This window comes from Colias philodice, chromosome 23 (assembly GCF_061535455.1).
Source record: "Colias philodice isolate Cphi_HAF_F1 chromosome 23, ilColPhil1 Martin Lab GWU primary, whole genome shotgun sequence".
In the NCBI taxonomy this organism is placed as follows: domain Eukaryota; kingdom Metazoa; phylum Arthropoda; class Insecta; order Lepidoptera; family Pieridae; genus Colias; species Colias philodice.
Genome location: NC_143108.1, coordinates 8,174,903 through 8,202,883, shown reverse-complemented (window position 1 = coordinate 8,202,883; position 27,981 = coordinate 8,174,903). Strand labels below are relative to the sequence as shown.

General features: G+C 34.1%; 1 protein-coding gene across 1 annotated transcript; it reads left to right on the top strand.

Annotated features, from left to right (window-relative positions):
* The first annotated feature begins 282 nt into the window (after window positions 1–282).
* Window positions 283–27,840, top strand: lqfR (clathrin interactor lqfR). Its single transcript, XM_089709731.1, has 11 exons — window positions 283–475; window positions 9,148–9,349; window positions 14,695–14,823; window positions 15,458–15,566; window positions 16,661–16,780; window positions 17,699–17,780; window positions 18,228–18,421; window positions 18,768–18,927; window positions 20,146–20,282; window positions 20,854–20,994; window positions 23,465–27,840. Exons 1-11 carry the CDS (start codon window positions 426–428, stop codon window positions 26,176–26,178), a joined length of 4,038 nt encoding a protein of 1,345 aa, XP_089565857.1. The 5' UTR covers window positions 283–425; the 3' UTR covers window positions 26,179–27,840.
* Window positions 27,841–27,981: the final 141 nt, after the last annotated feature.

The window sequence follows — 27,981 nt, the reverse complement described above, 5'->3', positions numbered from 1 at the left end:
CAAAAGTTATTTTTCCAAATTTAAACAGTAATTAAACGGTTGTCATAAAAATAAGAATCCAATAACTATTATACCTACATAATTTAGATATGTACTACAATTACGCCCTGTAAAATTTTCTACATACATGAAATAGATTCAAAATAATAGCAATTATTATCGATTATCTAATTATTATTAATTATTATTTTAACGTTTTGATTTTAACACATTTTCATTAAAATATTTTTGATTGACATGCAATGGCTAACATTTTTTAATGTTGGCACGTGGCAACATTATCATTCTCAAATCTCAACGCCATTTTGCAAGAATGTCAGCCAAATCATCAGCTCGCGTTTATAGTTAACATTTTTTTTGTTATTACAGTGAAATTATTGTAGTTTTTTGCTTCTACAAGTGGTAAACTTTTAGTGTGCAGTGAAATGGATCGTTTTATCAGCATGTGGAAGGTTCGGGAGTTGGCGGACAAAGTGTAAGAGCCACCAATATTTCAGCTAATTTTATGTTAATTCGTCCTATTATCATAGTAATTGTACCTAAATGTCGATGCCGTAGCTTATTGTGGGCCGTATGTGCAATATTCGGCCTTTCATATAATAAAATAATGTTTTCAAAGAGGCGATGGCAGCCTAAAATGATTGTTGTCATTAACTCAAGGCGGACGGGAATTTTACAGATTATTCGAGCATTAACTATGTTTTACTATGAAGATTTTACATACACATGCAACAATTTTTACACATTAATTCAAAATATCATGCGCCCCAGCCCAAGTCAGTAATTATAAAATATATTATCTAACGATTTTAAGAGTGCGCCCGGTTTATAATTCGCAAATATACCTATATATCATTACACCTAATCAATGCTATAAGTGATAGTATTTAAACAGGTATACTTAAGTTGGTAAATACCTTACTGAATTATAGTTACTTATACATTTATGTGAACTATCATTGTATGAAACCAACCATGAAATTATCTTTACAAATGTGCAGGTTTCTATTATTTGTATTGACATTTATCACAAAACAAGATCTAATATAAATGTAGATAGAAACACACATGTCAAAAATCGAGGTTTACAGGAGAGCGTAATTTGTATTCAAACCGCTTTAGAAAAAAATCTATGTGCAATTATAAATAATTTATTACTATAATGTCTAATTAGACTTTATAATAGTACAAATAAATATTTATTTATACAAAGTAATAGTAAATTCTAAAAATTAAGTCGCATATTACCTTCTGTAGGACAGTGTGTATAATAACTGAAAATCTGATTGTTTTTCCTTATGATATTATTTCACTTCTTAGCATTATTTGTTTAACCAAAAAACACAATTAATATTAAATTAAATATGTGATTGATTTAATTTCATTTAATATTATAATTATTGCATTAGTTGGTTAGGTATAAGTGATGAAGGTTGTTTTTATTACCTTGCTGATGGCAAATTTATAAATTTTTTTGAAGGTGAAATTCATTTAGAATCATTTTTCCAACATGGAGATGATATTATAATAAAGTGGGCTACTCACCTACCTGCCGCAGGGGCGATATTGGGAATTCACCCTTAATTGCCTCCTTAATAATTGTGATGTGTATAGGCAAGCAGGGGCAATTTAGGGAACAGCTAAAATCCCTGCGGCAGGTATGTGATTAGCCGGCTTATGATTGCATTGATGAGATGCACAATGAGATGCATAGAGCCACTATTATGCAGGCATCTGCTATGAAAGAATTTTGATAAATTCTACTACCAAGGGGATAAAATAGAGGTGATAGTTTGAACCATGTAAATTTATTTTGTCCATGTTGGTAAAGCTGCGAGTAACAGTTAATTTTATAGATATTTCAGATGAATTTAAAACTATTTAGAACTATAATTAGTGATTATATTTTACAGATAAACATGTAACATTATATCAGTTTATAAACATTTAGAGAAATGATTAAAGAAGTAATTGTGCAAAAAGGATAAGCATTAATTATAATCATGTAATGTACTCATTAAATAATGTGATTATAATGATCTAATTACTACTATTGTCAAAAATATTTAATATAGTTTTCAAATTAAAATAATTATCTATTATAATAAAAATGAATCACCAAATGTGTTGGTAAGCGCAAAACTCGGAAATGGCTGAACCAATTTCGAACCTTGACGTATTTGGATGGTTCTTGTGGAGAGAAAACGTAAACATGTACCACGGGCGAAGCCGGAGCGGACCGCTAGTTTGTTAATTTTGAAAATTGCATTGGTGACATAATTCCTTCATTCATAAAAAAAGGATTTAGTAATAAGCTGGCTAAGAAAGTGGTTTACCTTGAAGAGATTAACAAATGAATGTTGAAATGCTCTTATCAGCAGGACAACAGATGAAAATATTGTATCTTCACTTATCATGAGATAGCAAGATATTTTATAAATTGACTTGCATTTTTTGTTCACAACAAATAAGTTTAATATTTATGTGAGTTCATGTTTTTATCAATTTGCTAGAAAATTATTCATTAATTATAATAATATGTTTCTCATGGATTGTCTTACCCATTATGCATAAATTTTGAAGTGTTTAATAAATCATAATAAACAGCAATTATTTCCATAATATGAGAAAGATTTCTGTGAAATTCAGAATCAGAATACCAGTATGAATTTGCACATTTTATTTTGGTACAAATCTGTTTTCAAAAAACTTGGCAATACATATATGAAACTGTTGTTTTTAAAATATGCACTCTCGGTTGACCCAAAAACATATCAACATAGTTTATTAACACTCAAGATTCGAAAAATATAGCTTTCCTCTGCTGGTGAAGAAAATTTAAAAAAATGGTCCTGTTATTTTAAAGTTTATTTGTAAAAGTATGTTTTCTTCTTTACATTATTGAAATCGGACTTCTTTAGACGCGTTGAGAGTAAAATTTCAAGGTCGCGTCATGGCAATACGGTCACATCATGGAGTAAGGCTTATCTTTGAATTTTGCCAAAGAAGTTTCACTTCTAACACGTGTGCTCGGCACATACGCTTTTTTTATTTACACACATGCAATAGTGGATATTTATTATTTACACAGTTGTTAAGAGTGAATTTTTGGCACTAATGAAAGTGATTCAAACAGCCTTGGAACCTCTCACTTGAATACTCAATGTCAATTCACTTTTATATGACCTGATGTGTTTAAATGTTTGTTTAACTGGACTTTATCTAAAATATACTGGTTTTATGTATAAATAAAATTTATTTGATGATTAATAGTAAAAGTAATAATATAAAAAATAAATACATTTACACACACACACACATAGCTTAGAATAAAACTTGGTAGTATTGTATTTTATGATGGAATCAATTGCAAATAATATTGATTTTGAATGGATGATGGATAGATGGATGGTATAGGAATAGGATACAAGATTCTAGAATCTAACTCTCTTTTCTGTTTACGGCTTCTACAAATGAATTTTCTAAGTGTCTTTGCATATTTAAGGAAGAATGTGCAAGAATTCCAGTTTTAATCCTAGTAGTTCAATTCAGTTTAATATTTGACACTCCTACAATGCCACAATTTTATCAAAGTTCTATAATAAAATTGGTACTTAAAATTTTCTTTTCAACGTACAATTACATTAAGTGAAGTCCCATGTCCCCTAGTGGGGTAAGGGGCTGATGCATTATACATCTGTTTCACTGATCGATTTTCTTTAGGGACAAGTAAGAGATCAGCCTTCTGTGTCCTACTAGACCGAGACATTTTTTTTTTCTTTGTCTCCACCGGGAATCGAACCCAGGACCCCTTGGTGTTACGCTCACGCGTCAACCACTGTACCAAGGAGGCGGTCTTTTCTGGTTATAGCTTCTACAAATGAATGTTTTTAAGTGTATTTACATATTTAAGAAAGCAAGCATTCCAGTTTCTAATCCAAATTCAATTAAATATTTTGACACTGCAATACTATAATTTTACGTTCTATAATGTTCTATAAAGTTATATTATATATATGTGTTTTGCTATAAAAAACACCTATGTACTCACCGGAATAAATTCTATGTAATATTCTATAATTATACAAGTAATTCTTGAAAAACAAACCTTTTGTTTGGCACTGTTTGGATTGGCTGTCACACTTTATCACAACCAAGAAAAATGGAATTGTTATCACTAAGGGAGTCAATGGCGCAGATGTCAGACATGTTCAATAAGAAGATGTCAGAGTTTCAGCAAGACCTGCAGAAGACCTCCACAACCTCAACCTTAGCAAGTCCTCCATCTCGGCTAGCATCTGATTTTAGCGCTTTTCGCTCGTTTGTCATCACATCTTTACAGTGCTTGCAAACTCAGATGGACTGTCTTTTTAAGCTTTATGACAATCTTGAGATGAGGAAGCGGAGGAAGATTCTACTACTGCATGGTGTCCAAGAATGCAAGGATGAAAACCCTACCACCACCGCACTAAACGTAGTCACTCAGCATTTGAAGATCTGCAATCTGTCTACGGATAGTATAACTCAATGCCACAGATTGGGAATGTCCAAAGACAACAAGCCTAGACCTATTCTTATTAAAGTCCGTGACATCTCAAATAAGGAACAGATCTGGTCATCTAAAACCAATTTGAAAGGCACGGGAATCACCTTATCAGAATTTCTAACAAAGAATAGGCATGATATTTTTATGGCTGCTCGGAGTCAGTTCGGTGTTTCTAAATGTTGGACTAGAGATGGTAAAATCTTCGTGATTGGCCCGGGAGGTGTTCGGCATCGCATTGAGGAGTTGGCTGACTTAAAGGCCATCGCTGCTGCCCCATCAGATAAACCTAATCCTGGTACTGCTGCTCCTACAAGTAATTCCTCAAAAGATCCTAAAGTAGTTGCTCGTTCCAAGAGAGTGGTGAAAGGCAAGTAGTCGACGCGTCAAACACTTTCATTTTATTTTATTATGTACTAGCTTGCAGCCCGCGGCTTCGCCCGCGTGGTGTAAAACTTATCACATTATATACTAAAACCCTTCTCTTTAATCACTCTTTTAAAAAATCTGTTTCAAAATCCGTGGCGTAGTTTTAAAGATTTCAGCACACATAAGGACAGCGAAACGATTTTATTCTTAACTATGTACTATGTAGTAATGTTACGAACATTTAGTTAGCGTGTATAAACATTCCATCAATGTTTCCTATGTAAATGTAATATAAAACTGTATTATTTCCAATCACCTTCAGAAGATCTTATTTTTATTTTTATTGTTATCGTATTACCGTCAATATTAATTGTTTACATATTTTTGTAATTCAATTTTATCTGTCAAGTGTGAACTGTCATCTGTCATGTCTACGTTTACGTCAACCAAAATTATTGCCATAGTATAATTGTTATATTTGTAATTCTCATGTAATTCTGATTGGTGTTGTTGTTAGTGCATAATATTTTTTCGTATTATTAATTTAGCGTTTCTATTTAATTCTTTTCACTATTTCATTGTATTCTTGAATTACTTATTAATAATATTGTAATTTTGTCCGGAGAGTACGGTTATGAAGTATCGATTAATATAAATTTATTTTTATCATATTAAATACACTTATTAACTATACATATTTATATATATATATATTTAGTTTTAGATATTTATTTATATTTATATATCTTCTTATTTATACATTGTTTTAATTATGTCAGACATAAACACCGAGTTTTTAGATAGTCTTTCGTGCTCTTTAGGTTCAACAGATAGTGATGAGAATAGTTTTCATAGTGCTTCTTCCCCTCCTCTCGACCTTACTCTTTCTTCTCTATTTAGTGATTCACATAAGAACTTTAATGCTGTCCATATTAATGCTCAGAGCATTCCGGCTCATTTCCCAGAAATGCTTGCATCATTTGTATCAAGAAACATCCATGCTATCCTAGTATCCGAGTCATGGCTTAAACCTACACTCTCTTCCCAAAACTATCTCCTTCCTGGCTTTCACCTTATCCGTAATGATCGCATTGGTAAAGGTGGGGGTGGTGTGGCAATTTATCTTCGTTCTCATATCTCCTATAATATTATACGCTGTTCCCCTCAACCTTCACCCAATAACGGCACCGAGCATCTCCTTATAGAAATCCTACTTTCCAATTCAAAAATCCTTCTCGGAGTCTTTTATAGTCCTTCCCTCACAATTAACTATTTTTCCTCCTTAGAAGTCCTTCTTGATGAATTGTCCCCACTATACACCCACCTTATCTTCATGGGTGATTTCAATACATGCCTACGGAAAGGTGATATCCGAAGTAGGAAACTACTGTCTCTCCTTCACTCTCATAATCTTCACACACTTCCTCTTAACCCAACCCACTTCTTCCCCGGATGTTCCCCTTCCCTCCTTGATCTTATAATAGTTTCCTCTCCCAATTCCGTATCCAAGCACGGTCAGTGCTCTGCTGATGCTTTTTCCTATCACGATCTTATCTACGTATCCTATAAACTCCGTCCTCCCAAATTTAAACCTTCCTCTGTACTGCTTCGTAATTTTGCCGGTATGGATACTGAGTTCCTTTTGGCTGATGCACACGACACTGACTGGGAGACTGTTATAAATGCTGAATCCATCGACTTAAAAGTAAGTACTTTTTACGACTTAGTCACTGCGTTATATGACAAACATGCACCTCTTAAACTTGTCAAAAAGAAACATACGCCTGCGCCCTGGCTCTCACCTGAAATCAAATCTCTTATGAATAGGAAAAATCGTGCAAAGGCTAAAATGAAGACAGCAAAAACGGATCAATTGCGTGAAAAATATAGGAACGTCCGTAATCGTTGCAACATACTGTGTAGAGATGCACAAAGACGCCATATCCATAACTCGGTCGAGAACGGCGACCCCTCTTCAATATGGAAGTTTCTAAAATCCTTAGGAGTTGGTAAATCATCCTACGCGTGTTCACGTAATAACTTTAATATTGACGCTTTAAACGCTCATTTTTCATCATCTTCCAACCTTAATGCTTCTACTATACAACAGACACTTAATTCTCTTTCTACCACCTCAGCTCCTAATTTTCCCCCGTTCTTTTTTAAACGATGCACTGTGGGAGAAGTTAAGAAGACGATATTGTCCATATCTTCGAACGCAGTCGGTGCTGACCTTGTAAGTCGTAATATGATCCTTCCTATCCTTGATATTATTGCTCCTGTCATTACCCACATCTTTAATTTCTCACTTACCTCTGGCAAATTTCCAAATTCTTGGAAAGATGCTCAGGTTATTCCTCTTCCTAAAAAATCCAATCCAAATTGTTTTTCTGATTTCCGTCCTATCTCTATTTTACCTTTCCTTTCCAAGGTCCTCGAACGCATCATCCATGCTCAATTAAGTTCATACTTAAACACTCATAGCATACTTTCTACTTTCCAATCCGGTTTCCGTCCTGGTCATAGCACGACTACTGCTCTCGTTAAGGTCACTGATGACATCCGTGCAGCTATGGACAATAAACAACTCACCATATTGTGTCTTCTCGACTTTAGTAACGCATTCAACACTGTTAATCATGATATTTTACTGGGTTTGTTACGCCTAATTAACTTCTCCCCTACAGTACTCGAATGGTTTCAAAATTACCTGGGTGATCGGCGGCAGCGTATCTTGTTGGATGGTAAACATTCTTCTTGGTGTGCTGTTCCCGCTGGTGTACCACAGGGTGGCGTCTTGTCACCTCTCCTATTCGCCATTTTCATAAATAATCTCTCCTCTCGTATAACTTCTCTCTACCATATGTTTGCTGACGACGTACAGATCTACATTCACTCTACACCCAGTAATTTATCCGATTCTATTAACACTATTAACGCTGAACTTGCAACAATAGTAAAATGGTGTGATGAATTTGGACTTAAGATTAATCCTTCCAAAAGCCAAGTGATCGTTGTTGGAAGTCAGTACCTTATATCAGAGATTGACTGGGGAATTCTGCCGAGTGTTAAAATTGGGTGCGAGGGTATTCCTCTCAGCAATCAAGTAAAGAACTTAGGTGTAATTATGGATCAAACGCTCTGTTGGTCGCAGCATCTCCAGCATATCAGTCGTAAATTATACGCTGCATCTAACTCCTTACGACGCCTCCGTAACTTTTTACCCATACCGACCAAAATTATGTTAGCACAGTCCCTTCTCCTTCCTATTCTTGACTACGCTGATGCTTGCTTCTTAGACTTAACATCTGAGCAATTGGATAAACTTGAGCGACTTCAAAACTATTGTATTCGGTTTGTTTACGGTCTCCGTAAATATGACCACGTTTCTCATTTTCGTAAGAAGCTCAAGTGGCTCCCGATCCGCCTTCGCCGGAATGTTCATTACCTACAACTCCTGTATCGAATCCTCTTCAATCCCAAAACTCCTTCTTACCTAAAAGATCAGTTCCAATTCCTGCACTGTGATAGCTATTCTTTCCGATCTGTGGACAGGTTGGTGCTGTCTATGCCTCCGCACCGCACACAGTTCTACGGTGGCTCTTTTACCGTAAGGGCCACCAGATTATGGAACTCCCTGCCAGTTAGCATCCGACAAGCTCAAACGCTGTCCACCTTTACCAAACAAGTCCGAAATCACTACTTGAACCTAGCATTTAACTCGGATTATTAAGATTAATTAATTAATTATTTGTGTTTTTATTTATTTTTCTATCTAAACTACAGTATGAGTTTATGTATGTATGTATTATTGTAATATAATTATTATTAGTGTATTATACTATATTATATGTAATATATATAATATTTCATATGTATGTAATATGTAATTATAATAGATCATATATTTATGTATGTATATATATATATATATATATATATATATATATATATATATATATATATATTTGTACTTCCTACCTACCTCCTTTTTCATAATATTACTCCACACAGTAGGTTGCCTGGAAGAGATCACTCTTAAGTGATAAGGCCGCCTTCTGTGCTGGACTAGTTTTAAGTTTTAATTTTAAGAATTTATTTGTATGCCAGCACATTAAAGTGTTAATAAATAAATAAATAAATAAATTATATAAGTTCTATAATGAAATTCGTTCATGGAATGACAGAAATATAATATGAAACATATAATTAAACATATACACATGAATTTTCAGCACAAACGTAGTGATGAACTACACAGAGGTGGAGGGCAAAGTCCGAGAAGCGACCTCTGACGAGGCGTGGGGTCCAACGGGGCAGCAGATGCAAGAGCTAGCGTTGGCTACCTTCACATATGAACACTTTCCGGAGGTCATGAGCATGCTGTGGAGGCGAATGCTGCATGATAATAGATCGCATTGGAGACGGACTTATAAGGTTGGTGGCTGGAAGTATTGAGCTATTAAATAGCTTATCTTATTTTGAGAGAGTTGAAATAGAGAAGAAATACAATTGAGCTGCTTAATTTCCTAGTCACAGTGGAGTATTGAGAATGAGAAGCCATTAAAGATAAATTTTATTGGTTATTTTTCAATTTATTGTTTGAATAGATCCAGAAAGTATCTATACATATAATAAAATCGTAGGAAAGTCAAAACTGTACATTGAATATTTTTTTAAAAGAATACTTGATCCATGATCTATAATCGATATAGAAGCCAAAAATATAGTTTTTAGAATTTTTGTCTGTTTGTCGGTTTGTCTGTTTGTCTGTTTGTCTGTATGTATTTCCGGGCTAATCTCAGAAAGTACTGCATAGATTTACTTCAAATTTTGCAAGAATATTCCTAAGAGGTCGGGTGAGGATAGTTTAAACATATTATCATGATATCACCTTCGCGGGAGGAGCTGTGAACCTTTATTTTTCTTACATATTCCGTGTACTACGACAGCGTACAATCTAAAGACTCATGTTTAAATGTTGGTTTCGAGTAAGCCATGCTATTATCTAGCTTTACAAAATAAAAACTATGTCATTTACGTAATTTGGGCAGAGAAACAGTTTAATGAATTTAGTAGTATAAAGACAAATTTGAAACAGCGCCATCTATGAGATTTCGTAAAAATCAAATCAATTTACATGTTATCACTACTGAACAACTGTTGAAAATTAATAATTTAAATATAATCATGTTATTTATTTAACTCTTTAACCCATATCTTCCCTTCCCTATAAGGTGCGCTTATATTTCGTGTGAATATACTACATTTTTAAAAGTGAGGGTAGATGTTTATTATTTTAAGTCAAACTAGACACCATTACAATTAATCTAATATTGATTGTGTAATGTGTTCATTGGTTACATTTTTAATCTTCGTGTTTTATAAATTTATAAAGAATAGAAAAAATTCGATCACGAGGCGGGACTCGAACCCACATAATTTCGTGATCGAATGTTTCTATTCTTTATAAATTTATTATTTATAAATTTATATTTATAAAGCATTTGAATAAATAAATAAATAAATAAATAAAATTAAAATAAATGTCATAAAACCAAAAATATCAAATTCAATCTTCGTGTTTTGTGAATTTTCACCATGCGTTCCCACAAAAGGTAAGTTGTTACTTTTATAGGTATTTATTTTTATAATGATAGCAATTCATGTTTTTTATTGGTTTTATAATGGTTTTATATTACACTTTTAGAATGAAATAATAAAATGATGAATTCTTTTTGACTTTTACAAGATTTTGAGGTGCGTTGGGAACAGTAGTTTGTTGATAAAATTTTATTTGTAAGTAGCTTTTTTTATTGATTTACAATTATTAACGTTTGATTTTTTATTTACAGATTCAATGTTCATAAAATTATATCGCCTTTGGAAGACTATTTCTGCTGACAATTTTACAACACCACTTGAAAATTGATGATTTGATGATGAAGATAGTGGCAGCAAGGATTAAGTGGAAATTAGTAATCATCCGCTTCGTCAATTTTTGACTGAAGTTAATGTCCAACGTATGGTTCAATCATTGGAAGTATCTCGGGTAATTTTGGAGGATATTTTTCAGGAAGGAGAGGAGGGGCAGCCAACCACATATCAAACTACTACGTTTTAGTACCGAAAAAAATGTTATTGCCAAATGAAACATAAATTTTGCACTCACAACTGTACAAGTTATGATTTTTATTCTGACTTTGCTGTTATCTGATTATAATATTTATCGTTATGGCTATCGAGGTACCGACCGTACTGGGATGAGAGTACATGATATTATACCTACTCATCATCCAGGATTGCTTAGAGCATTTTCACACTGAAAAAGATGTTTTCTTTGAATCGTAGTTGCTTCATTTATTTATTTTTAATCATTTTACATAATATGTTTTATATTTGCCCATTTTCATTATATTTTATAAATAAAATGGAACCAACATAACTTTGTTGTGTAGGTATCATTTCTCTATTAATAATCCGTAGGCATATTTTCCGAGCACCCCATTTAAGGTGCGGTCCTGAAATTATAAAAAGTTAATGTATACTTTTGCCTAATATAAGCTCAAGATCATTTTTAGATAAAAATAACAAAAAGAACTTATTTATTAAAATTTAGTAGATAAAAGAAATTATGTTACGATTTTATAAGAAAACACAGTATATTTATTAGGCGGCGGTGATCTCTTCCAGGCAAAAGATATTCATCAGCTCAATAAAATTGAATAGTTGTTGTTAGTTATTCTTTAAATTCACTGATTGTAATGAGCATTTCCGCATGCAAGTTGTATCGTAGTTTAGATATATCATAGTTTTGACACAAACCCTCAAATTTTTGAGCAGAGTTGAGCAAGATAATTTAAAAAATGTGCTGTGTTAAGTATTATAGAAAAGGTTAGTTCGTTGATAATTATCATTTCTTCATCATTTACATGGGTGTTGTTAAATGTTAGTAAAAATAAACTTTGACTGTTAATACTTTTGTTCAGTATTTACCTGTATGATTATTGCTTGGTAATTAATATGTATATTTTCATGTCGTATAGCTAATTATAAACATAAGTGTGATGTGAAACTAGCTGGATTTATTTTTACACACTCACAGCCATATATTTTATATTAAAATAGTGTAAATCATAATATTTTTTCACAATTAAAAATATTTCCTTTTTTCTGATGGTGTTGGCATCGAATTAAACCGCGCTGTCGTTTCGTTCACTAAAAGTGATGTTATGAGGACCGAATATGTAGCCGCCTCAACTTACGGAAACGAGAGTAACCTGCGTTGTCTGTTAGTTATTGTATAGTCGAATTTAACGTTACATGGAAATTGGAATCTAAATATATTATGTATACTTAGGTATATTAAATCTGTACATGAAATATATTTCCTAAATAACTATCACGGGGTGATTAGGGATCGACACTGATGCCAAAGAAGCAAACAGTAAAATTTTTGTCCGTATAACCGGTATAGAAACAAAAACTACTCGACGGATTTAAACGAAACTTGGTACAATTATTTTTCATATTCCTGAGCAGAGCAGTAACTCCATTTTTAAGCTTTCGTCGCGTGTGCAACCTTAATGGTTAAAGCTACACAGAAATCATGTATGAAAGAAATGTTCTCCTTATTATATAAAAAATATCTCCCGACATCATAAATGTCTATCTTTTATGGTTGACTCACAATAACACGTGTAACTTCCGATAGCTTAGGAGTTCGAAGCTTTCTGATTATATTTGTCTATAACACTCAGTCCGTTTTAACTCAATTTTTATTTTAATGCATCAGTGCCACCTAAAAAATCTTTATCTCGAAATTCGAGCAAAGCTAAGAAAATGAGAAATAAGAGTTCTCAAGAATCGTTAGAGGTATACTCTAGGCCGAAAACAACACGTGTTATGCCGAGAACCTGAAACCGCTTCACAACGAGAATTGCGGCTCACAGCTGACCGCGAACGGCATGTACTATCCCGTGAGACCGAAACCTTCACTGAGAGGGTATAACGTCTCACAGCTGATCACGGCCGTCACATTTTATCTCGAGAATCTGAAACTTTTACTCAATATGAAGACCGTTTGACAAATGATAGGGTGCACCATAATATTATTCGATCTCTTGAAGATGAACATGAGCATAAGCAATGACTAGAGTAGGGACGCGAATATTACAATTAATTGAGACAAAAACGATTATTAAGTTTGTTTAATGAAAGATTAAGAATTGAAACTATTCGGTCTCTGGAAACGGACGAATAGCGAGAGGCCCCTCTTACTGCAGACAGATTTCGCATAGTCTTAATGACTTAGAGGTAAACATAGAAGATCAATCTACGAATTCGGTGGTGGGGTCCGACAAATATAAAAGTGGGTTTTCTTATAACCTCACAATTGATTACAGATCATCTTCTGTATAGGCGATATTAACGTAGTATGTTATTTTTGTAATGCTTTAAAGTGGAGTAAGGAGTCGGCTTTCGTTTGAAGATACACCGGAACCTTTGAAATCACTACTTTTAGAGGAACATGACGTGCAATCTAAACAGTTCTTAGACAATATTCGCTCTTATAGTAGTGCGTTTCAAATGATCCTTTGGTGCTCAACAATTATCAGAAGGTCCTTTCATGCTTACTTTTAAGATACAAGGTCAAGTTTACCATTTGATAGGATCCATTTTGCCTGAAGGCCAACCTAAGTTTCTTTAAATATATTTTGTATTCGACTACAACGAATAGTCGAATACAAGAATTATCAATATTTCTCGAATTTAAAACTGAACTCATTTCACAATTTTAGAACATGTTTCATCAGGTTAATTCGTATGTATGCAGTTTTAAATCGACATTAGAAGCTTTTCCTCAAGATGGTGATATTTGTTATAAATGCCGATAGACGGACGTCTATCGGCACTCAGGAACTCCCTGGGCGTGTATAACGCCCAGGCCACAGTATTACAATTTTTCCTACAGCAGGGCGACGAATGTATTTTCGCATAGCAAAGGAGGGGAACTCGCGGGGGGTCAAGTGACGCGGGCCACGTACCATTAACATGCTTAGTTTGTGGTACCGAGCGCGAAAGAAAGTCATCGTGTTTTTGTTTTGTTACTATGTAAACTAACGTAATTTAATACTTAGGTACATATTCTATAACGGTGCGCTCAAACTGTTAATCTACATTTAATTTAGATTATTATTTGAAATACTAAGTAATGTAGAATTTAAATCACATTCCTTCATGTTTTCCTCAGATTTTCAATTTTCTCCGATTTTAAGATTTTCAGAGTGTTCAATTTTAATGTAGTTAAATTTTATAAGAGACAATTAAGAACATTCAAAAATAAAGTGTCACGTATTTTTTTTAAACGACGAATGACCTAAAACGACGTAATCGCGGACGAAGTCGCGGGCAACAGCTAGTAGTTAATAGTAGCACAAATGCTTGATACAGACTACTTTGTAGATAACTTAAATGCAATATTTGAATTTTAAAATTATGCATCCTTAATTGATTTACAGTGTGTGATAATGGTCATTAGTCATACTTATAAAACTATTAAAACATACAAATATTTATTGGTATAACAAATTATAGATCTGATTGATTAATATTTGCAAGTATTACAAACAATGACCAAACCAATTATGATATTCCTTTGTGAGTATTTAAAAAATATCTCATTTGAATGCTTTAAAAGTATTATATCAAATATAAAAATGTATTCTTAAATGAATAAATTCCTCTATATTATATTTGTTTACATTACATTATATTTGTAGTGCCTCCTCCTACTAAGCTACTTGGTGCGCAACGGTTCGGAGCGCGTGGTGACGTCAGCGCGCGAACACATTTACGATTTGAGATCGCTTGAGAATTACACGTATGTCGACGATTTGGGGAAGGATCAGGTAATTATGTGATAAATTATATTATAATTGCATTTTTGTAAGGTTTATTTATTTATTGTATCATAAGTTTAAAACATTAATAAAGTGTTTAGTATAAGGGCGGCCGTACACGGACCGCTTCAAGCAGTTGAAACCGACAGCTTTAAGCCGCGACCGCGCGGTGAACTATAGACATTCATTCACTGCTGTACACGGACTGCTCAAGCAGTCGCGACCGCTTCAAGCAGTAAACTGCGGGGTTTGTAGCGACAGCTCGAGCAGTCAACGACCGACAGCTCGAGCAGTCCGTGTACGTCGCTCAGCCGTTAACTGCTCGAGCAGTCCGTGTACGGCCGCTCTCATTTCAAAGTTCAAAGTCATAAAATAGTAAACAAAAAATTTGTGCGTGTACTAGTGTACACACGTAAGAAGTGAATCTTCTTTATGACCTTGTTTTTCAAAAAATTATTTACTATATGCAACTTTACAGAAATACGTCGGTCAAATCACGCGTGGTAGGGATAAGAAAAAATGTTACACTAAATTTTTTTCCAGCCTCGATAACGAAGTTTCACTTCAAAATTTCACCAGAATAATTTTGTTTATGTACCTATAAATATTAAATTATTAGATTAATATTAAAATTAATTTTCAGGGTATAAACGTGCGACACAAAGTGCGTGAACTGATCGACTTCATCCAAGATGATGAGAAACTCAGAGAGGAGAGGAAAAAGGCCAAAAAGAACAAGGACAAATATATTGGTGAGTTTATTTAATATGTATATATTAATCTCGTGTCACAATGTTTGTCCTCAATTGACTCCTAAACCACTTAACCGATTATAATAAAATTCGCACACCATGTGCAGTTCGATCCAACTTGAGAGATAGGATAGTTTAAACATGTAGGTAGAGATTGTCTAATCTAAAAATGAACGCCCCTCCACTGTGTTTACGCTCACATTCAAAGTACGTGTATAGACGCAATACACACAAATTGGTCTGCCTCATTGGTAGTTCAGTCCTCCAGTCCTGTCCATGCCCGAACGACAGGACCAGTTGGCCAACTAGTGCATAAATGACGCGATGCACGACAGAACGGACGTGTCATTCCGTACATAGCGCGCTCTCCCCGCCATACAATGCTAGGCACCTGAACTGATCGCCCGATTAGTTGACAAATCAGTGCGCGAGAGTCAAAGTTTGCAGTAGAATCGCCGCGCGCACACATATAAAGTGGTTCAATAATTATTTGTCCTCACACATTGAAACAATTAAGTTTAGTGGAGGGGCGTTCATTTTTAGATTAGACAATCTCTACCACGGGCGAAGCCGGGGCGGACCACTAGTAATTTATATATTTAAAAATATCTGTTCGATATAGTCTATCATGTTTTAAAAATAACAATTTTCATTATTATAAAGTTCTACACATTACCTTTAAATAATATGAGAAATTATTTTGGTGATACTCATTCCATGCAAATGAGTGATTCTCTAAATGTAAATAGCCTATAACTCAACAGGATAAAATTGAATTGATGTAATATTTGCATTGCAATCAATTTCCATTTATCACTACATAGTATAAAACAAAGTTGCTTTCTCTATCCCTATGTATGCTTAAATCTTTAAAACTACGCAACGGATTTTGATGCGGTTATTTTTAATAATTTATTATGTTTTAGACAAAGCGGGCGAAGCGGCGGGTTGAAAGCTAGTGTTATATAATTTGAACCAAAACCAATCTGTATATGTATATTATAAATAAAAAAAACAAATGAAAATACCTTTACATTTGAATTTAACACAGTATTTGACTTTTTTTCACTATTAATTTAAATTATATCTTCCAGGGATGTCCTCAGAAGCGATGGGGATGGGAATGGGGATGGGGATGGGGATGGCAGTTGGGAGTAGGTCGAGTGGTGGGCCCGGGGGGTGGGGGGAGTATAGCGATAGGAATACCACTTGGGGTATGTATATTTTTATATATTTTGTTTTATACATACTTTCAATTTGATATTATTAATTACTTTTATGACATTCAAAACTATACTTAATATTAAAAATTTGAAGAGTTTGTTTGTTTGAACGCACTAATCTCAGGAACTACTGGTCTGATTTGAAGAAAATATTTCTGTGTTAAATAGTAGTTCAACCATCAAATCAAAACATTTTATCCTTGTTACCTCTGTAAGCTACCACAATCGAGAGTTTCGTACGGGAAATTATTGGGCGTATCATCAAAATAATTTGGAAAATCCAAAAGTGCACGCCTCATAATTTTTTTTTAATAAATATTTATTAATTATTATTTTTGTTTATTTAATAACAATTAAACCACATCGAATCAGACCCTGAAAAATGAAAGGGTTCTATTCCTGAGCATACTCAAGCGTAAGAGAAAAAAAAAGACTCGATTAGTAAAGTATTTCGGTCGCTATCGTGTTAACAAGAAAAAGGATCCGCACATACAGACACACGGACGTCCAAGACAGAACTTTTTTAAACTGTTTTTTAACTAGTTTAAATAACAAAAATGACATCAAAAATATCATGAACGTTAAAAATAGTGTTTTTTCTTAATATGTGTGTGTATGTATTATCTTACAAGTGCAATGTATGATACATAAAGACATTTTAAGTTTGAAAAATCAGATGTTTTGCGCGAAGTGACAGTAGTACCCACCTCAACGCTTCGCTTATGAGGCGTGCAATAAAGCTACTCACGGAAAATTAGCTTGATAGTAATCACGTGCAAAAATGGGCGAAGGATCCTGGACTATAGCCCATTTATTAAGGAAGACTATAGGCCAAGACCAACAGGAGTAGAGCAATCCGGGTAAAACCGCGGGGCACAGCTAGTTATATTATAATTATATTTATTTCAGATGAAGGCAAAGAACGAACTGAAGAGGAAGAATATGATCGTGAGGATTCGGACGGTGAATATGGACACAGGAAACCAAACAAGTAATGATTTATGTATTAATAAAATACATTTTTAGAGGTTTTTTTATAGGTAGCAAATTTATAAGGTTAATATTAATTTTGTTGGCCATCTTATATACAAATAGTACCTGTTTATTGAGATAAATCTGTGTATATATGTGTTAAGTTAGTACATATTATTGAAATTGGATTATTTATGTAACTTGTTTAATTAAATTAGCAATGTCAGTTTTAGTAAATTGTCTTGTTCTCATTCATTAACAATATTTGACATATTATAATAGAAAATTACCTATATAAAACCACAAAATTACTATTAGTATTATTTACAAAGTAGGCAATGTTTTGTCTACTCTAAACTTTAAAGATAAGAGGTAATTCTGTTTGTTTGTGTGTTTATTCACATGAGATATAACATTATAACTTTAATTATAATTAATATTAATTTAATCAAACGTTACCTTTCAGAGAGAACGTATACAGCGACGCTGAAGCCGTCGTCACAGAGAGTCCATCCTTAGCCCGAGTGCGTGATGAAGACCGTTCTGGGGGTGTTGGGGGTGTTGGAGGTGTTGGGGGTGGGGGGAGGAAGCCGCTCAATATAAACCTGCGCAGCCCGGCCAGGAACAAACCGGTGACTCCGAGCAAGACTATTGATCTTGGTTAGTTTGATATAATTGTATTTAAAAAAATATATTTAAATATTTTTTTAGTCAGCATTGAGTTCCAATTTTGGTATAATATATTTATAGCTTAAATTGTTGTTTTGATCAGTTATTTGCGTTTATTTTCATCCTTACAAATCTTCCTTCCGTGGCTGGTTATCGCCGAATATTTTTTTTAATTAGTTTTATTAAATTTTCCTCTGTGCTTATTGTATCTTTTTAATGCTTGTTATAGTATATTATAAAATATTCACTAATTCCACTACATTTATAAGTTTCTATTATACTTATGTGAATGTTAAAACTATTTGAAAAAGCAAATAATTAATCTATTAACTTCCAGGCGCCGCAGCAACATACGGCAAGTCGCAACAGAACCAACAAGCAACGAAAACAACACCAAAAGCAACAAACAACAACTCGCAAGAGCTACTAGACGATTTGTTCAAAACGTGCGCGCCGAATGAAGTGACTAGTACGGGTGGTGATGATTTCGATCCTAGGTAAGCTGTTTGACGTGACAACGTCTTATAATTCGATATAGCCGGCTGCACGCACGAAAAAACATGACTCAAACTCAAACATTTATTTATTCAATTAGACTTCTTCGAGAAGCACTTTTGAAACGTCAATACATACTTTTTAAATTTACCACCGATTCGGAAAGCAGTATCTATGGAGAAGAATCGGCAAGAAACTCCATAGTTGCTCTTTTAAATCATTTCAGTATAACAATTTAATTTTACAAAATATGTAAGTAACTGTACGTATATATTATCATAACTCATGCGGCGTTACCTCGCTCTGAGGCGTTCCATGTAAGGCTTGAAGTGCGAGCGAGAGCGCGGAACGAGCGACAAAGAAGCACAATCGGACGTTGTCACGTTCAACTATCGCCAGTAAACCGACTTCACAGACAAACAATTTTTTTAAGGAAAATATTTATTTAAATACACAAAAAATAGTTTAAAAATCAACTAGAACTTAATGATTAAATTGTAAAACAAATATATAAACACTAGCTTTCCGCCTGCGGCTTCGCCCGCATTTTCAAAAAAAAACCCGCATAGTTCCCGTTCCCGTGGGATTTCCGGGATAAAACCTAGCCTATGTCACTCAGAAATGATGTAGCTTTCCAACAGTGAAAGAATTTTTCAAATCTGCCAAGTAGTTTCGGAGCCTATTCAATTCATACAAACAAACAAACAAAAAATCAAACCTTTCCTCTTTATAATATTTGTATAGATTAATTGTATGAATAATTGTGTGTGCGGTCAAAAAGGTAGCTATTTGGTTAAAAGATGTATTTTGTCATGATGAATGTGTATAATAATGGTGTAAAATCAAGTATTTCTGTAGATTATATGTAATTCTTCCCCCCTAGACAAGTGGCTTTCTATTAGCGTAAAGTTCAATAGAATAGATTATGAATGTATGAGATTGACGTTTGATTACGACGACGACGACGATTGATTACGTCAATCTCATACATTCATAATCTATTCTATTGAACTTTACGCTAATAGAAAGCCACTTGTCTAGGGGGGCTGGTACATAAGGTATTGAAAAGTATCTTCAAATTCAGTTTTCGCGTAAATATAGTATATTCGTAGTAAATTTCCATGTCTATATATGGTATATGACTGATTGTAATGTGTGTGTCTGTCTCTATTAAATTTTTACCCACAAAAAAACTAACACGTCCGCTGACAATATTTCAGAGCGGAAGAAATAAAAAACACCGCAAAGGAGGAATTCGGTGATTTCACGAACGCATTTTCAAGCCCGCCGAAAGAAAGTGGCGATGGATTTGCGGACTTTGCTAGCGCTTTCAGTGGACCATCTGTACAGACGGACGGTGAGATTTTTATTTTATTAATAACGAAATACAAACGAGACATTAAATGGTCCCTATTTATACGAGTTAAGATGTCATTTTAAACTAAGACTAGCCGCCCGAAACAGCTTTGCCCGTTAAGACATTCTTTTTAGTTTTTCAAAGTTTGAATAACTCCTAATGCCTAATCCAAGCCCAGACTAATACAACAAACAAATAATACTTCTAAAATCCGTTTAGGTATTCTCAAGTAGAATTAGGTATACAGGGTGTAATCGTTGAGTGTGCACAGGCGATTATTCCGTAACTATTGCATATATCACAAAACTTTAAACCGATGTCGAAAGTACGTTACCTAATCAGTAAAATGACGATAACTTTTTAAAAATATAACGAGAAATATCTAAAAATTGCACAATGAGGAAGTCACTTCGAAAATCGGCTTTGAATACAAAATGTATGGGAAATAAAATATAAATAAACTTTGTAAAACATATAAATAAGTAACGTAGGTAAATTACGTAAAATTGCGTAAATTATTTATACTATTTCTACGAATTCAACAAAAATTATAACATAATTTATCTTTCAGTTTCAGCCGCATCAAACTTGGACCTGCTCAGCGAGCTCACACCAACCAGCGGTGGGGGTAATATCGCCACCGGGGGTAGTGGGTTCGATATCGACGCGCTCACTGGATCCTTTGCGGACACGAGCATATCTAGTTTACAAGGTAATTGATGTTTTTAAATCTTAATATACGTATATATAAATCTCGTGTCACAATGTTTGTCCTCAATGGACTCCTAAACCACTTAACCGATTATAATAAAATTCGCACACCATGTGCAGTTCGATCCAACTTGAGAGATAGGATAGTTTAAACATGTAGGTACCACGGGCGAAGCCGGGGCGGACCGCTAGTATAATATAGTGGAGGAGACGGTGGGAGATAGAAATGCACCGATTTTATGACCAGATGAGAATAATCTACCCTATCTTTCAAGTTAGATTAAACTGTACACGGGGTGCAAATCAAATTAAAAATTGGTTCAGTAGTTTTGGAGTCCATCGCGGACTAAACAAAGTGGCACGTACGTTTCATATATAAAGATTTGTCTATGCTTTTATTTGCCTATCAAAAAGTGCTCATAGATATAATTTTTGAATTGAAAAAAAGTTGAAGTTTATCGGGGTTGGAAAAAAATTTAGTATAACATTTTTTTCGTTCACGTTTCAATCACGCGTGACATTTTTCCGTTACGCGCCATCTTTTTCTTATCCCTACCACGCGTGATTCGACGTATTTCTGTAAAGTTGCATATAGTAAATTATTTTAAAAAAAATAAGGTCACAAAGAAGTTTCACTTCTTACGTGTGTACACTAGTACACGCACACATTTTTTTTATATCTATCTGGATATCAGATCGTTGAAGGTCGTGCTCCCACCGGCTCTTAGACCATCATTCGTTTTACCTGTTAATGCTTTAGTTAAGGAAAACCCGCATATTTCCCGTTCCCGTGGGATTTCCGGGATGAAAACTATCCTATGTCCTTTCTCACATCCCAAAAGCGTGAAGAAAAAACAGACAGACAGTTACTTTCAATGAAGTAAACCGGTACAAATTTTATAAGAGCAAGTTTTACCAAATTGGTCCATTTTGGAGTTTTAGCAAGACAATCAAACTTTGATTTTCATGTAACTTAAAATATATTTAAATTAATCGGTTTTAAATATATTTGGCTTGCGAAATTATAATATAGTTACAATTACGTGTCTATGCAATTTAAAATGTGTTTTTAAACTTTTTAACAGATTTTGAAACGTCACGTATTTTTTTTTCAAAATTATACCTAAAAATACAACAATGCAAAAACTATTAATAATACGAATATCCTTTATTTATCTTGGTTTTGTTTTTTTGCTGCTATACATGTTTATTATATTATTTGTGTTCTGAAATGGTACTTAATTATATGTTCTATTAAAAGGACTGTTATTATGTATATGTTTAGATTTATGATATTCATTAAAATTAAGTAGCGTTTCGAATGATGCTGATGATCTTTTTCCTTTTTAATATTTATGTATCAGTGTTGGCTTTTTTTGTTGTTTCTGTACACACTTCACTTATTTCACAAGTTTTCAATTCAATTAGTAGGTTAAATAATCTTGAGTTAACTAAGGCCAGGTTAAGTACCTATATAGAATCTAGAATACTATAGGGGATATGGGGAAAAACATAAAAAGACGTGTGTCCCTCGGGGACTGCCGCGGTAAAGCTATTGCATGCTATGCCTTCAAGCCACACCTCCGCGCCCGTCAGAGTGGGGAGCGTGAGGTTTTTCGTTACGGAATTTCTTGATTCGGTATATGGGCCCGCGATAGAAGCTATGCAATAGCTTAAAAATTTTATCAGACGTTTGCGCATCTTAGCAGAAATACTTGCATATATTATATAGGTATATAACATTATCCATATTACGTGCACTTTTCGGTTGCTTTGCAGTTTTGGCGGGACAATTTTAAACACTCGTACTTACAATTAGAAGTAGTACTCATTATTTAGTTTATTGTTTATTATTTAAAATGTACCTGCGTATATAATATTACATCTAATTCGTTTTTGAATTCAGTTACCCCTTTTAACAAACACGCCTGAAAATTTTAAAATACGGTAGTTTTTTGAGATATACCTACCTAATATGAAGATTTTATATTTTGATTTTATCTAAAGTTATTTCGATTAATTCTGACATTATTGACCACGCAAGTTCGAACCTCGGATTATTTGTGATGCGATAACCACTGTACCTTGGATACGTTCATTATTAAAGGTTTAGAAATATATAAGGAACTACAAAATACTCTTTATATTAATTTATATATGATACTGTTTTTTACTTTGTTGGCTTACAATCTGTTTTGATTTTGTTTTTGTTGCCATATTGATGTACATATTATATTATTACATTATTAAGTGTTGTATTTATTATAAGTTTCTTGAATAAGTGATCGTTTATAATTACCAAGAAATCAATTAAAATAATGCAAGTAAAGGAAAAAAGTATTTTATGCAATTAAGTTACAAATAAGTCTATTAAATTTCTTGTATAGATATAAGGCATGTACCTTAAGAGATAAGCGTTCGATGTTTGATCCATTTACTTTTGGGCACAGTCAGGAATTTTTTATTTCCAGGCGACACGAGAGCTCTCCGCACCGACACACTCGTTCCAGAGCTGCGGGGACTCACACACAAGATATTATCCGATATACGAAGCCAAGATGAAGCCATTAAAATAAAAATGTACATCCACAAAGTGCTAAATCTTCTCCCCGGACCAATTACCCCGCAAAAATTGTTTGGGAATGACGAAAAAATCATTAATTCCCACAATATAGATGTGTATACCCAAGTTTTGTCCAGCTGTGTGACTCAACTATTTCCCCATTGGCCGGTGTTCAAACAAGAATTGGTTGCGTTATTTACTTTGGAAGAAAGCTTTCTCCTGAGCCAAGAAACTTTGACCATCATGTGCGGGTTTATCAAGGAGGAACGGAATAACACTGTATTGGAGGCGCTAGCCTTCATAATGCAGAAGTTTGCAAAAAGCGATGCTGTTTTCGCCGCTATAGTAGACTGCTGTCTGTCGATAGGTGATGGCAGAGAGAGATATAAAGTGCAAACAGATTGGGAAATGTTTGTACAATATTATATAACTTTACCGGAAAGAGTTGCGAATCGATTAGAGATTAGAACGCCTAAAGAATTCTCCCATGAAAGTTTCTCTTTTATAGTCGTGTTTCAAATCGTTCGATGTATAGACTTCATGGCGGAAAGTAGCTTCAAACAAGGCATCAAATATGACCTAACCTGCCTCTCGCATCTAGTTTCCAAATACATTAATTACTACAATAATACACAGGCGTTCCAACACTTTATTGAAGTTTTTATCGCGTGGACAGATGAAAATAATAACCCGAGTAAATTCGTTATGAGAAAATTGATTCAAACGCTCTCATACCATTTCAATAGACAAGCGATTGACAAATTCTCAGTGTATGTTTGCAATAAGTGTCCAATCTATTATAAGAATAAAGACCAACCGATCAAAACGTTGCTAGGCGATAATATTGATACTAACAAGGATTGGCACGAAATTCTAACATATAAGATACCGTTCAACATTCACCCGGAAAATTTTAAAGATACAACACTGCAAGAGAACTTGATATATTATATTGCGTCGAGTAAAAATGCGAGCAGCGTTTTGAATGATCTAATCTATAGCCTGAGCAAGGTTTGGGCAGATGTTCGTTCCAAGAACATTGCAGATGTAAACCAACACATGTATACGTCAATTTTATTATTATTAGCGGTGAAATACAAAGTAATGTTGGGAAAACAGAGCAAGGGCGCGTGGGATGTCATGCAGTTAAAGAAAATACTCTTTAGAGGCATGACGAAACATTTAGACGTCATAGCGCAAGAGTTTCGCTGTATAGGAATGGCTACGGTGGAATTAACATTGAAAATGCTCATAGAAGTCGATGAAACAGACAGAAAAGCAGTTAAAAAGTTGAAATTCGACTACAGCGACATGGGCAACGCGTGTCTCGATATATATAATATATTAAAAAATGTCACAACTAAATGTTTATTCGACAAGGATCACGTGAAACCCGCTAACGAATTGAAGCCGGCTAATTTGAATAAAACGCTCGATCTTATCGCGTTTAAAGTAGATGATGTCGAAAGGCCAATACACAATACGATACTAACCTGCGCTGTGAAAAGTCCAGAACAAACAAAAACTATAGTAAAGACAATAATATCGGTCAAACTGGATGAACTGAAGAAAAATGGCAAAGACGATGACTTAGATTCAGACGATGACCTCCAACCTTACGATATGAGCAACGATGTATCGGAATCTGAAAAAAAGAAACCGCACTATTTGAGAGATCTCCTCGACATGCTAAGAGACGCAAAGGACGTGGAATACTTTGAGATAGCATTGCTGAGTTCAGAAGAATTAGTCCAAGAACAGATGAAGAACGAACACAGAGTACTTGCCATAGAGCTGTTAGATCTGTTTGTGCATTTAGAAGAGAAATTCCACGTTGAAAACTTTGAGCACATTAGGTTTAACACGGCGGTGGCCATTGTCTGTGCACAGCCTAAAGATTGCGCTGAACATTTGTGCAAAGAAATACACACGGATATAGGCAGATACTCCATAGCCACTAAGATATTCATGTTAGATGTGCTCTCCGAATCGGCCAATCGAATCGCCGGCGTCATACCTACGATGGAACTGAAACATAAGACTGAAACGAAGATCAAACCAGAGGAATCAGGCGCTGAAGAGGTTATTAGAATCCGTCTTATCAATAAAACTAGATACTTTCATTCTAAACGACAACACCCGTTCGCGAAAGCGAAGAAAAATCAATTCGCGGCGGTCGCAGATTATTTCTTCTATCCGCTAATTGGAGGATTTGGCCATCGGCAGCTGACGCTCAGCCATTACAATACAAAACAAGACGTTGATAACATTCTACTCTTAAAATATCTAACCGTGATTGGAAATATCATTCTGGCCTCTAAGAATTGTCCAAAATCCGCGATGTATTGCAAAGAAGTCATCCCTATGGTTTTATACATGCGTTTCTCGCCAGAACCCGAGATTCAAAGGTGCGTGATCTCACTAATAGCTTCCATAGTGATGGTTTTGCCCGGAAGCATTGTAAGGGACGAATTTTCGACTATGATGTCGGAGATGTGCGCTTGGCTTATGGACTATTTGAATAATATGGACTTGGCCACTAAAATGAGTGGTGGGAGAACTGATGCGGGAATTTTCGCGGGACAAGTGTTGAATTTAATTGAGAGAAGCCTCACTGATTAATACCAAACTTTGGCCTAAATGAGCCGTGCTAGTTGCGAGATCATTAAAATAACCAAAAACTCGGAGGCTATAACAGAAGTACATTTAATATAAGTGTATGGCCCGGATTGTAGTTGAAAGGGTAAAATCATATACCAATATTTATACTTGGTATTGTTTTTTCCTATTAAAAGGAATTTTATGAAGGTTAATTTACTATTGCTACGTTATTATTTAGAATGTCTTAATATCGAGGCTAGATCTCGATTTGGAAAAGGTCTCGAATTAAGCAATTTGTAAAATCTTTTTAAGCTTGTTTGGGGATCATCTAGTCAGAAAAGGTTGACCATCTTAATAGTTTGCGTATATCAAAAAGAATATGGTACGAATACTTTAAAATTAAAATATAAACTGCTTGGTGTTGTAAAATTTTTGATTATTTGATGTAACTGCTATTCAATTTAAATTTTAAATGTATAATTCTATTTGTAATGCGTAATCCAAGATTATTAAGAAGTTTAAAGTAAATTTCTGTATTGGCTGTCTAGTAATGTAAGACGACATAATATGTATTATATTCCGAGATATACCGGCTAATCTATTTCGTAATGTATAGATTATATCTCAAGTAAGGAGGCTACAACAGTATAAGTTTCTATGGTACAGTGGTTAATGTTAAAACGACTAAAAGCACCAGGGTTCGATTTAATAGTCCTAAAGTAATTGACCGTAAATAATATCAATCATACCCACAAGGGAACAATAGAATTTGAACTTGAATCTATTTTTCAAAAAGATTACTCTGTATAAACTTATACATAATCTAAAAGCAAAGGATATGTAAAGTAAAAATACGTTTAAAAATGAATTAACACCTTAAGCTATATGAAATATGCGTCAATCATCATAAGCTATGTCTGTCTCCTTTACTCTTAAAAAAATTCACATAGGAAAGAAAGGGATAGCAATTTAAAAGTTATCTTCGCTATTTTAAGATGTTTCTCGAATGTGTATCATGATATAATATGTATTTGCTCTGACTGACTGTATTGTATAAAATGCTTTTATAAAACAGACAATTAAGTGCTATCCTTGTAAGATATGAAAGTATACTCTGTATTCTATACTATAATATTAATTGTTATAGTAAAAGTAACTGGATGCACAAACGATTAGGTATTATTAAATAAAGTCTAGACTTTAGACAGGTGTTTATTGAAGAAGCTACCATTTCGTAACATGAAAATTTAATTAGAAATTTGAAAATGCATTGAATAGAGTGGACAGCGATTGAGCGTAGGGTTTGTGAGTTTGAGATGGGATAGCCAACTTGTGAGTTTGAGATGGGATAGAGTGATGTATGGGATTAGAAAAAATGATGGGGTTGTAACATAGGGAAACTATAGTGGGTATACCAATTCCACTTTGAATACAGAGGGTATTAAAAGTTACGCTGAACTTCGGTTCTTGACTTTCTTGTAAAGAATTTCTTAATATTTTCGACCGTATTGCATTGCATTTAAGTTGTTAATCTAATGACTACTAATAAAAGTTAAAATATCGAAATATATCGAAGCTTGAAACATATCTGGTTACTTGATACTATCACAATAATATAAGTAGCGATTGTAATGTAGTCATACCCACCGTGTTTTTATCACTAATAAATGTCTCTAGATGTGATTTATTTATTTTTATTCCTTTAATATTACGTTTAGCAAGGGTTATTAGTAGGTATGTAATTTTTCGTAAATTTAGGGCCGATTTTTCAATCCTTGGTTAAAATTTATCCGTCCAAATAAAGTATTACACGAACATATTAAA

Bases quoted from the DNA above. Each gene is read 5' to 3' on its own strand.
- lqfR (XM_089709731.1), top strand. From the start codon at position 426: ATGGATCGTTTTATCAGCATGTGGAAGGTTCGGGAGTTGGCGGACAAA. The intron at 18,928-20,145 runs GTAAGCTGTTTG...ACAATATTTCAG, and splicing joins GGTGATGATTTCGATCCTAG to AGCGGAAGAAATAAAAAACA. The intron at 20,995-23,464 runs GTAATTGATGTT...TTTTATTTCCAG, and splicing joins GAGCATATCTAGTTTACAAG to GCGACACGAGAGCTCTCCGC.